At 40.0% G+C, this 13,200-nt stretch overlaps 1 protein-coding gene across 3 annotated transcripts in view; it reads right to left on the bottom strand.

Annotated features, from left to right (window-relative positions):
• Positions 1-13,200, bottom strand: part of rngtt (RNA guanylyltransferase and 5'-phosphatase) — a 111,026-nt gene that overhangs the window by 17,958 nt on the left and 79,868 nt on the right. For all 3 annotated transcript variants that reach the window (XM_037750819.1, XM_037750820.1, XM_037750821.1), the window contains one exon: positions 355-455. In XM_037750819.1, the coding sequence (XP_037606747.1) occupies positions 355-455 (101 nt within the window). The remainder of the gene's footprint in view (positions 1-354; positions 456-13,200) is intronic.

Genomic DNA, 13,200 nt, shown 5'->3' with positions numbered 1-13,200 from the left:
TACAGCAAATAAGAAATTTCTGGGAATGGAGAGAAAAGCGCATGTAGGCGATGATGATGGTGAAAGGAATGAACGTTTGATCGGCTGCAGCAACGTTACTGTAACAGGAATTGAACCCCGAGGCAAAAAGGAAATGCAATAAAAAGATGGGATTGTAAAGAAAAGATTATAGCATCGACTTTGACACCGACACACATGGCAACTGTACAAGTGTGAGTGTGTGTGTGTGTGTGTGTGTGTGTGTGTGTGTGTGTGTGTGTGTGTGTGTGTGTGTGAAGTACTCCAGGGTGTCACAAAATGATAGGTGCTATTAGACTCATCAGGCAGAGCGTTTCCCTGGCAACAGCGGCTTACCCTTCTCCTCCGACTTTGGTGATCTTGAGGCGAAAGTCCACAGAGTTGAGATTGGGCGGCTTCCACTTGAGGATGTCGTCACACCTCCCGGCTTTGTATCTCTGCAGGTGGAAAAAAATCATATTAAAATAGAAGATCTGTTGGGGATAAACACATTTTTTAAAGCTGCTTTCAAGGAATAAGTGTGAGTAGAAGTCAACCGATAACGCCGCAGACTTAATGGCTGAGCAATTTGTGAGTTTTTAAGCAACAGTCACACTTAATGAGCTGAAAACCCTGAAACAAATTAGGCTCCATTATGACACACTGTTGGTATCTGGAGCAGCAAGAACGTAGAACTGAATTGATCTTAGGTTAATAATTAGTCTCTTGGTATCAACAACGTCATGAAATGAAAACAAAAAGAGAGCTTATTAAATAATTTGTTCAAATACTCCAGGTTTGAAAAGAAAATGATTAAAAGTAGAAACGTTGGGAGCACAAGAATAGACGTGTAAGTACGTTTACAGGCTGTCACATTATGATTCAACATGATTACATTATTCACATCACTACCGTGTTTCAATATGTGAACACACATTAGCGAACAACATGCTTCCCCCCCTCTGTCACTTTGATTATTTATGCGTGGCTGACATTTAAAGGAGAGCATGAAACAAGTGCAGTGGAACATGAGAAATGTAAAGGCATGACGGGTGGAGGCGGGAACAGATGACCAGACTCTGTCACTGTCAGGTTGCCCGGTAACAGAAGTCTACTCCAGGGAAATGTGTGGAAAACAGACAGGATTCCTCAGGAGAACCTGCGTTGTCACAGCACACGACCAAATAAGGGTTACCTAGCTCCACCCACGTATGATCAGTGGTGGAATGTAACTAAATACATTTACTCAAGTACTGTACTAAAGTACAAATTTAAGGTACAAATATCGTAAATATCGTACTTTTTACGGCACTACATGTATCTGACAGCTTTAGTTACTTTAGAGATTACAATTCACACACTTCATGTCCCATGAAATCCATGCATCTCCAAATTTGGTGATTCTTTTCTGATAAACTAAAGTATAAAATGTTCCTTTATGGGTTGAGAAAAATTCCCCAGTACTTTTACTTTTCATAATTTAAGGAGGCCTACATTTTGTTGATCATACTTACATACTTTTACTGAAGTAAGGTTTTGAGAGGTTAAAACTTTCAAGAAGAACTTTAGTTCATCATGGGAAGAAAGAAATGTACCACTACTCCTCCAAAAATACACTGCCGTCTGAGTTTGGCAAGCTGGTGGACTTGCTGAATAGCATGAAAATCTTGTAGCTTTCTAATGGTTTTCAATCAATTCAGGGTCAGGCCTAGTAGCCCTAGAAATTACACTCATGCTGCATGATTCTGCAGTCCGCATTTTACTTCTGATGTCAAAGTTCAGTGAGCAGAAATCAATGGGGTTTCGTATGCTTGAAATCAAGTAGGTTGTACAAGTATTTATACGTGCTCCAAATAAAGATGGGTTTCGAAGGTGGAGCAACAAAAAAACCCCATTATAGCCTCCCTCCAGGCTGCATCACACTGCTGCCCTGATATCTCTTCAACAACTCAGTCTTTTGCACGTCTTTGTAGTCTCGACACAATGATGCATACAAATGGGGGATAATGGCGCACACATTTGGACACTCTCTCCTTGAAAGATGTTGAACACACAAGAAGTGACGGAAGTACAATATGAACACTGATAAAAGAGAGCTTGAGACAAAATTCGAACTCTTCCTTACATTCACTCCTCTACACCGGGCCAATCGTTGCGTAATGTGGATGTTAGCAACAGTTTGTTGCTTTAGGAAAGTTAAAAAAATTATCTAGCAAAGCCCCTGCCAATTTCTGATGTCGGAAATGGGGCTTCAGATGCTGTTAGATAATCCAATAAGCACTTTGTTTGAAGCATAATGAGGCCTTGTAGGTGTATTGGTGGGAATTGTGGATGGGTATGTAGCATGGACTGTATATAAGAAGTGGACGCAGTCGCCGCGACGTCATCCATTGGTTTGTGGACTGCCAATTTGAAGCCTTGAGTTCACCATCATGGTTTTTGGCCATCGCCATGTATGTTTCTTGATACCAGAAGTGACACGAGAGGGTGGAGCTAAGTACAACCGAAAGTTGAATAAGACATTTTCAGAGGACCAAAAAGGTGATAATTAACTTTCATGAACTGAAAACACACTGTGAAAAGGTTAAAGTTGTTCGATGAAAACACGGACAACTCTCATACCGGACAATGCCGTGGTAACGACCTGTCAATCACAAGGTAGCCACGCCCTAAAGCATCCCCTGCTTTATGGTCTATTTGACTCTAAATGGGACCATAATTTACTAAATGAACATCATGCTGTATAGAAGAAGACTTGAAACTAGCGATAGAGACCATAAACTCATGTTTACAATGTTTACTGAGGTAATAAATCAAGTACGAAGTAGGCTCATTTTTTCATAGACTTCTATACAATCAGACTTCTTTTTGCAACCAGAGGAGTCGCCCCCTGCTGGCTGTTAGAAAGGATGCAAGTTTACGGTACTTCTGCATTTGCTTCACTTCTCAGACACGGAGGTAGCCCTCTGGTATGTTGCATATTTGACTTTCAGTTTGGAGGTTCATGATTTACTTTTCTTTTAACAATGACCATTTCTGATATTTCCCCAAAGACCTTTTTTTTTTTTTATTCCTTTTAATGAAAAAAAATTTGACTACAAAAATGGATGAATAAAAGTGATTAGAGTCAGATTAATATAATGTACTGCGTGGGCATCATTATGAAGATAAAATCCTGTAATGATGGCATAGTCTGGAAATTATGCTTTTATAAATCAGTTGAATCAAAGGCAGGTTGATTTTGTCGTTTTAGGTGTAAAGTGAAAGGAACGCGAGTGTGGGGTGTCCTTCCGCTGTCCACAGCGGAGCTCTCATTGTGGGAGGCGGCCTTCATGAGCCTTTGAAACCAGCATACTCCAAAAAGGCTATTCATCGCAGTTAGCTTTAGAGAGCAGGAAAAGAGTGCATGTCTCTCTTTTGAAGAACCTCAACAGAGTACATCTTTTCTTCTGGAAACGTGGGAGTGGAAAGGAACATTCTTCAATGCAGTTAGTTATGCCACGCTGCACAGGCATCAAAATAACCTCTTGTGAATTGACTTATTCCTCTTATGTCGCTCTAATGGGAAATGAACTATATACATGCGTCTGGAGATTAAATCCTCCACAGTCGTTGATCACGTTAATTATCATAATTGAGCTAATAAAGGAGAAAGAAATACAGTACTAACTTCTGAAGAGCTAAAATCTATAGGCAGAAAGTTTTGTGTGTGTCTTCACAGTGGTAAAACAATAACAGTGCATGTGAACCTGTATTAGAGAATGAATAGTCAGCCCCGGAAAATCCACTGCCCCGAGGATCTGTTGAGGCTTGCTAAAATGCGTGTGCTACATTTTCAACCATAGTGAAATCTGCTTCATCCAAGCCAGCAGAACCATAGCAACAACCTCATGAAAACCCAATCAGACCGCAGATTAAATAAATAGGCTACCTTCAAATTCATTCCTAAATGAAAAACTAATGCCAGGTGAACTCGGGCTTTCATTACTTTTGTTAGACTTGTCAATAAGTGACTGCACATACAAAACAGGAGCTTCATTATTGAAGTGCAAAACAGACCTTCAAACCCCGGCCCCCCTTGCATTCAGGAACACCTCTCCCCAACTATCAAAATCATTTTCATGTAATGATGTTCCATTGCATAGAAATTGCCTGCTATTTCAAAATTCAGAGGCTGCGACAGAGGGGAGGGAAAAACAGAGGGAGATGATGCACGGTGTGAAAGCAAAAGTGTGGCTTCTTCATTTAGAAGAGCATAAATGCCAAAACTATTTACTGTAATTCATGTATAACAAATCATTTACTTGGAACTGTCTTTGGAAATATGCAAAAACATCTTTCTGGTAAAGGATAACTCAACCCCCACACATGGTTGCACCTTTGTAGACGTTGTTACTCATGAATATATATATACACTTGTGTGCACACTATACTGTATATTTAATACAGTATAGTGTGCAACTATGTAAATACAACTGAATAAAGAAAAAGCGACATAGACCAGCTCCTCTCTTTTCACAGTTATTTAAAGGAGTTTTCTAAGTTGCTGTGTTAAAAACATTCAGTGTTTCTCACCAAAAACACACTGTGTGTATCCTTGAGGTCTAAAAAGTGCGTTGAATGCATCTCATAAAACATTTGCAAAGCCTATTTTAAAAAAATGTTGCATTCTGCATCGTTTACATCAGTGTTTCCGAGCTAGCGATCATCTTCACTGCATTTGTTGTATTTCTTTGCATGTTACCGCCACCAACCGCCATGGTGGAAACCAGTAAAACCAGAGGCTTCTGACCACAAGTGATGCTGGATGTGGTCAGAGGTGCAACCGACCGAGGGCCTTAAGTTACTCTTTAAATTCCAAACTCTTTAAGGGGTTGCTGCATTTATCCGCTATTTTCTTACCTTGCATGGAAGCTGGATACTCGCGATGATTACGTGAGAATCGTGGGATAACATATCACACGAAAATCCATCTTGTCAGGCTCCAAGTAATGCGGTTGTGTCCGGCAAGCCACGGACCAATCAGCGTCCCGTGAGGAGCTATTGGCAGCTATGGGCGTGGCTTAGGTGTGTGTGAGGCGACAAGGAGAGGCAACTGTTCGTTCTAAACAACAATGGCAGCTCCTGAAGACAATAGCCTGATGCATTATATCAGAACTGGATAGTATTTCTTCATTGAAAGAAGAACGGCACTGATGGTTTTTGTCGATGAAAAAGATGTTTCCGCTCCTCTCCCGACTGGCTTCGGCAAAGGTTTGATTGACAGATAGCTCATCAAATCACCTGCCAAGCATTTTTTGAAAGTGCCTGCCCTTTTCCAAACAGTTTCCCATGATGGTTTCTCAGATGGTTCTGAGTAACAAACCATCTGGTGGGTCAAGTTATCTAGGTTCAGGCCATGCAGATAATGTTGTTTTTTGTGATAAGGTTGTGATAAACCACTACTTAAACTTGTATTGCAGCCCCATAATATGGGGTTGAATGGGATTTTGTTGTCGTTCAGCTTAACCATTGAAAATTCGATTTTCAAAAAAACAGCGATGTGTTTAATCAGAAACAACGGAGGGGATTTAGTGACGGCCGGTCAGTCCTCTCTATTCTGTTCTCCATTTACTATTTCTAACCTGCAACTCTCTCAGTAACTTATACTTGATGCTCCTTACTTCTGTTTCCTGAACTTGATCTTCTTATCTCTTGTTTATGAATTCTGAATATAACTAACTTTTTATAAATTGTGCCAGCTTTCAAAAATACCAGCATGACGTGACTGCAGGCATCATCAGCAGTACGGCTGTGGAAGCGCCGCTCGGCTGACCTTGCAGTTTCTGCTTCAACTAAACCTTTTTTGGTGACAAAGATAAAAACTCAAAGTAGTCCACGAAACTGCCACCTAAGACTTTATAACTTCCACAAGCAACTACATTCTCAAAATAGCCCGAATTGGCAAGAACACCACAACACAGGAAACACACCAGTAGTGCTTGTCCAAGCATGAAGTGAACATTAAAGCTCCTCTAGAAACCCGGAGCTCACGAGTGAAAAGGCAGGCAGCGTTTCATAAAAACAACCGTATATCACTCTTAACAGGTGCTTGACAGGTTATCAGACAGCAGCTTTGGGGATGCTATTGTGATGAAACTTCAATCGACATCATTTAGACCCGGTAAGTTCGTGATTGGTAGGACCAAGCCGCCCTTCCTTGATGTCAATATGGGGAAATAAATAACCCGGGGGAAGGGAGATCAACTATTAGAGTCCAGGGAGATAACAGCAAACAGACAATGTGACAAGCAGCTGTAGATCAGAGATTTGTTGCCCTTTCAAAGTCCACAAACAGCCAGGTTGTATTTGATCTAGTCCAATCCATATTTCCACAGGAAGAAATAAGACTGTATCATTTTCACTTCGCCTCAGTATGAGGAGGAAAACACTGAACCAGAATACCATAATGTGGAACCACTGTTCTATTACAGTACATACTCCAAGTAGAAAACTAATGGTCAAATGGTTATTTTTCTACCCCCATATAGGGCCAGATTTACTAAGAAAATGGCTTTGTGCACTGCGGTTTTCTTTGAGTTTGTGGCCCCAATCTGTTTGTATTTGGCACCGGGATTATTAAAACTCATTATGCTGTCAGCTCCTGGTACTGAACCTCCAGACTCACTGAGTGAAGGAGAGCTCGTACTGTAAGCACAGTTCAGAGGTGGGGTTTCTTTGAGATCACTGCTCAGAAGCTCAGAAAAGAAATGCTAACATAGTAATAATGATTACAAAATCTAATAGCTGTCGAGATATTTATGGTCTGGACCAAAGAGGTGGACCGATCTGGATCGATTTATCGATTCAATGATCAATGATCCAATATCATCGATGCAAAGTGAAAACACCGATACATATCATCACCTTTAAGATGCGCCTTTTATTTTGAAATTCCCATGGTACGTCTGTTTCCCTATTTCCAACGAAGCGCACCTCAATCCTAAACATCCAAACAGTGCAAGTGGCGTTAGCGAGGTTAGCGAGCGGCGTTAGCAAGCGGCAAGAAAGAGAGAGCGTGTTTGTGACGGTGAGTATCAGTAATGTTATAGCTGTGAATGTAGCAGTGCAGTGTGTGTAAGTTGCAGTTTGTCGGTGAATAAATGCTACAACTCCTCAAGACACAAGCCAAGTTCATGTGTCTTGCTTGCTACCTGCTGATTAAAGTGAAGGGGGTTAGCCCCGAAGTTAGCAACAACTTCAGCTCAGGCTCACTTAAGGTGGACTGACCTTTAAGGTGGACCAGCTATTCTCATTTTAGTGACAAGCCGCTCACCAGCTTTGACCAGCTACCAGACCTCCAACAACAGGAGGTCTATTTTTATTCTTTTTGTTAAAAAGAATAGATTGCTTTTCATTGAAATTTCTGGAAGTGCCCAGTAATAAAAGTGTCATGATTTAGATGATTTTTGTGAGTTGATTTAAATGTAACGGATTGTGTTAAATGGGCATACAGTATTATATCGTCTCATATCGATCGCAAGCACCGCAGAAATCGTATTGTGATGAAACTGCTGATTTACACCCCTAACTGACACTGCCATGATGCTAACATCGCTAAACAAATTAAAGAACTAGATATATCACTGTATCTATGATGAACTGCTTCCATATAATGTATAATCTTTGATCCTGATTTTCTAACACTTGCTAAATATACCGTACTTTAACTGAAAGTTGCCATGAATACAATTTGCTTTGGAGTTTCTAAGATAAGATTGCCTTGATATGAATATTGTACCACCCTCTCACTACTATTTTGACATTTGTGGGAAATGACTAAGAAATAAATCACAGCTATTACACACAAACATTTGAAGAGCGGTTTTAGCTTTGAATGAATTATCTGGCAATGACATGACAATAAACCCAGGCAATGAACACTTGAGTGTCAAAAGGCTGATTGTCTATAATTATACACATACCATCGTAATCACAGATGTAGTGAATATAACAAATGACAGCAGAAGGCATTCAGAATAAACAGAAGTTTAATATATGTTTAAAGTGTAGTTCTACCAAAGAAAAAAGCAGCTTGAGGTTATGCTTCAAGATATGCTTCTTTGATTAGCGTTTTCTCAAAGTCTCATTTCAATAACAGCTTTTTTGCTCTGAGGCAGACTTATTGTTTAAGGATGATGCAGATTACAGACAAACGGCTGGACAAGTCCAATAAATCTGTTCCCCAGAGAGAAAAGCTCCCTCTGTTACAGACCAGACACACCCGTTGGCCGGTTTCTTCAGAGTAACATTGAATCTGTATATCTAATATTAATGTTTTTTTGCCGGGGTTTTGGTGTGAATGTGCAAAAAAATGGTGCAGTGACATTAAAGATCTGGTTTAGGACTACAGGGAAGGGGGGAAAGTCAAAGAGATACATAATAATAATAGATAGATAACTCTAAATATAGTGAGGAATAGCAGAGCCAAGATACAATTATTATACTGATTCATGAAACACATAGGTGAAGCCTCACGCGGACTGAAGACTAATAAAAAACACTCTCACCCTGGACTCATACATCATCTTCTTTAAATTATTGGAGCAATAACTGCACCATATATAGGACTGTATATTGTTTTTTTTTTAATTCATTGCCACCATGAGGTTTTGCTTACAGTAGCTTTATATAAGATATTATACTGTATATCCTGGAACGGTGTCAGGCTAATATGAAAAATGAATACATTCATATACACATGCCACATTCATATCATAATAAATTCATCTCACACGTAACACATATACCTCTCATCCCGACCTCCCATCCCCCACAAATGCAACACACACACAAACACATTACGTAAGTTTTATGTCTTTAATTTACCACCCGAGGCTCTCCTCCCCTTCCCAGCCATGTCACAAGTTATTTTTAAGTCTTATAGGGCCTCATAAACGTACATCCATTCGTCACTGAATTGCTTCTAGGGCTGTCAATCGTTTAAAATATTTAATCACGATTAATCGCATGACTGTCCATAGGTAATCGTGATTAATAGCAAATTAATCACACGTTTTTTTTATCGGTTCAAAATGTACTTTTAAGGGAGATTTGTCAAGTATTTAATACTCTTATCAACATGGGAGTGGGCAATAATGCTTGCTTTATGCAAATGTATGTATATATTTATTATTGTATTAACTGGTATCACATGAAACTAGAAAACCTAATGAATCCATTAGTACCAACCATGTCGTACTATCTTGTAGTGAAGGAGGTTAAATAATGCTGCAAACCTACGCTAAATTTTGGTGAGGAAAAACTGGCATGTTCATTTTCAAAGGGGTCCCTTGACCTCTGACCTCAAAATATGTGAATGAAAATGGGTTCTACACGAGTTTCCCCTTTACAGACATGCCCACTTTATGATAATCACATGCAGTTTGGGGCAAATCATAGTCAAGTCAACACACTGACACACTGACAGCTGTTGTTGTCTGTTGGGCTGCAGTTTACCATGTTATGATTTGAGCATATTGTTTTATGCTAAATGCAGTACCTGTGAGGGTTTCTGGACAATATTTGTCATTGTTTTGTGTTGTTAATTGATTTCCAATAATAAATATACATATTTGCATAAAAATAAAAAATAAATAAAAAATAAAAGATACAAAATTTGTGATTAATTTGCGATTAATCCCGATTAACTATGGACAATTGTGATTAAATATTTGATTCAATTGACAGCCCTATTTTTTTTTGCACAGTCTTTTTTTGAAAAGCTGCTGTAATGGTAAAATTTCCCACTGGGATAAATAAAGTACTCAATTTATCAACAGTATCTATCAATATAATATCTACAATAGCAAATGATATTTGTCTCAGATGATCTTTAACAATTTGATTCAAAAGCTTCACTGGGTCCAACATTGATGTGAATCACATCTTCTGTACTTGGATTTTTTGAGTGAAGCTGAAATGATTTTTGATTCTTCTTTGTAGTCTTTGTACAGAGATCACCATCTGGAGTGCTCCCCCCATAAACAATTCTGCCATCTGTGGCAATGCTTCTGTTATACATCCAAGATCTTTCCGATGTTCCCTAAACAAAGACGACATATTCCAAGGACGCCATGTGTTGGGTGAGATAACACACCCAATGACTGCGGGCTGCCGCAGTGGCCACCCTTTGTGCTAATATGCTATATGCTAATGGACGTTCACAGCAACGAGACCCTGCTGAGATTAAACCCAAAGACATCCCTAATCCCATTCACACAAGAGGAGATTAACGTAGTCCTGGTTGGTGCAGAAATAAAAAAAATCAATGACTCTTGAAAACAATGGCAGTGTGAGGCAGTGTTATTGGCCCCTCCATGTAAACATTAATGGTTGGTAGTGGTGTTGGTGATAAAGGAATTTAAGCTCTTCGTTCTGCTGCTGCAAACTGATGTGAATGGGCCTTTAGTAAACGACTAATGTGCTTGTAAACTTTAATCTTATAAAATATTTAGCTTGAGGCTGAAATTGCCCAACGATTATTGTGCTGAAGTAAAACTCTGTATATTCTGTTATGATTTAGAGGGAAATTCACAGGGCTTCGCAGGGTGTTTGTTTTTCCCCCTCCCTCACAAACCAAAACTGACCTGTTGAAATGAATGTGAAAAAGTTTATCGTTAATAAAAGGGCCAACTGCCAACTTTCAAGGGCACAAAGGCAGGTTGCATCCGATGTTGCTACGCGACCATAGCCAGATAACCGTATCATCTGACATTGTATTTTAAGTGTGTATTTCTGCATTTTTACATTGACAACAATGGATCTGAGGGTGCAAAAAACACTGCATGTGAACGGCCCCTAAGAGTCTACAGCCATGCTAACAGCTCCATGAGGCTAAATGCTAACGTCAGCATGCTAACAATAACAATGCTATCATGCTAAAGTTTAGCAGCTATAATGTTTATTATGTTCACCACCTTAGTTCAATGTTTTATCATGTTATCATTAGTTTTGTGAGTATGTGGTCAATTTAGACCTGATGATGGCGCTGTATAAAGTGAAGGGATCACCAACGCGATTACAAATCATCCTGAGGGGGACGTGAATGTATGTTGATGATTGTTGAGTTTCTTTCAGTCTGGACCAAAAAGGTGGGCCAACTGTCCCACATTGCCATCGTAAGAACCACACTGCTAGCGAGGCTTAAAACTACTTAGTCCATGCAATGTTTTGATCCCGGTCGACATTACTGTCTCTCAGAGGCGGTAGCGGGCTCAGTGAAGATACTGATATCATATGAAACTACAAAAACCTAAGGAATACATTGGTACCAACCATGTTATGTCAGCTTGTGGAGAAGGAGGCTAAATATCGCTCCAAAGTTATGCTAAATTTCGGAGAGGAAAAAACTGGCATGGCCATTTTCATAGGGGTCCCTATGTGGATGAAAATGGGTTTTATGGGTACCCACGAGTCTCTCCTTTACAGACATGACCAATGAATTTTGGGGCAAAAAACATGCAGTTTTTTTGCATGCCGTATAAATGTGTTATTTTCACTAATTCTAAAAATGGTGTATTTGAATATTTCTGCATACTGGGGTCCCCTGTCTGTCCCTAAAAAAGACAAAAATGGATCTATGTAGGTCTCTAAGAGTTAAAGTTAATGCCTAACACAGCCTTCACACTCGGCTTAACTACCGTACTTTTGAAGCAGACGCTGGTACAACCTCCACCCACACTCAACAGACCGACCCCCCAGAGTCTCTGTTCTTTAATACTTAATGAATTTGGGTAAATTAAAGCAATTAAACATGATTTCTTACTGAAGAGGGAAACACAAAAGGAACTGTCCCAAAGGAGAATGTGCTTCCACATGAACAACATCAAGTCGTCGCTCTAGGGGGTGGCATTAAGAGCTCCCCCACCACAACCCAACATGTTCGCTCCCTCTACACAGCAGCATCCTTCACAAATAATGGCTTATTTACATAGGTTGGCACATCAAGGGGATTCACGGTGTCGATCAATAATCCAATGACATGAGCTAAAGGTCAAAAAAGTAAATGCATTTTAAAAAGTGCATTAATTCAGTAAACCACACAAACTATTCTTTTTATGCAAGGTGACCAGAACGGCATCAAACGTGGATGGTTTGCAGACACGTTGACTATGCACGGCTCATTCACTTTCTGTGTGTGCTGCAGACAAAACAGATAGCGTTGCAAAATCATAAAATTGTATTCTTTACCTTTTCCTATCTTTTCTGCAAAAAAAGAAGATAAAGTTCAACTGATAAAAATGCCAAATAGCAGCAATGCCCCCCATTCCCTTATCTGCCTCTAGCCAATGTCCTTAATTCTTCCCTGTAAATATTTAATAACCTCTTGGAAAATACTTGTCTGGAATTTCAATGCTGTTTACTATCGTGCTGCACAAGTTGTATTTGGTGTAGGTCATCACATCCCACTATCTCCTTCAACATTAGGCTAGGGTTCCTGTTACTGACTGTGTGGATGCACTTGCCGAATGCATTTGGACGAAATCTGCAACGCTGCAACATGGACAGGCTTTTTCCATATTTATTTTCAAAATGCAAACACATACAGTTGGAAGAGGACTCGCCAAGGATGACTCTGGTCTCTTCCAATTATCTCCAAAGAGTTTCATAATGCTGAGGGCTATGACATCAACACAGACTATTTTAAAGTAGACCTACAAACAACAAGTGCAGTCTGTCACCTAAAGGCCCAGATACACCAAGCCGACATCCAAGAACTAGCGGCGATGAAGCCCGAGTTGCGTCGCCTCACATCACTAGTGTCTTGGCCAACAAGGTGCATTTGAACACGCCGCAAAGGCGACAGTCGACGGCCAGTTACCACGTACGTTCTGCGCCTGCGTGAGATGAAATAACTCTATATATGCTCACAGACGGCCCCAAACTGTCTGACGGCCTGTCCACGTTACCAGGCCTGTGGTTGTTGAGGGTTAATACCATTTAAAGGAGTCTCTGCTGCTGTATTTAAGTGCTTCCACAAGCTGTCGTTATGACACCCAGGCCGCTGCCACACTGTTGTTCTCATTAGCCGAGTGTGGTTAGACGAATGTGAATGAATCTAATATAGTTCAAGTAATTACTCTTGTTTTATTACAGAAATCCGGTTTGATTGTCTCGTCTAAAATGCTTAACACTTTTCAGATTCATAGAACACAAAACCCT

The sequence above is a fragment of the Sebastes umbrosus genome, chromosome 18, assembly GCF_015220745.1.
Source record: "Sebastes umbrosus isolate fSebUmb1 chromosome 18, fSebUmb1.pri, whole genome shotgun sequence".
Lineage (NCBI taxonomy): Eukaryota > Metazoa > Chordata > Actinopteri > Perciformes > Sebastidae > Sebastes > Sebastes umbrosus.
The sequence above is the reverse complement of the archived record's forward strand: the minus strand, read 5'-3'. Positions and strand labels throughout refer to the sequence as shown.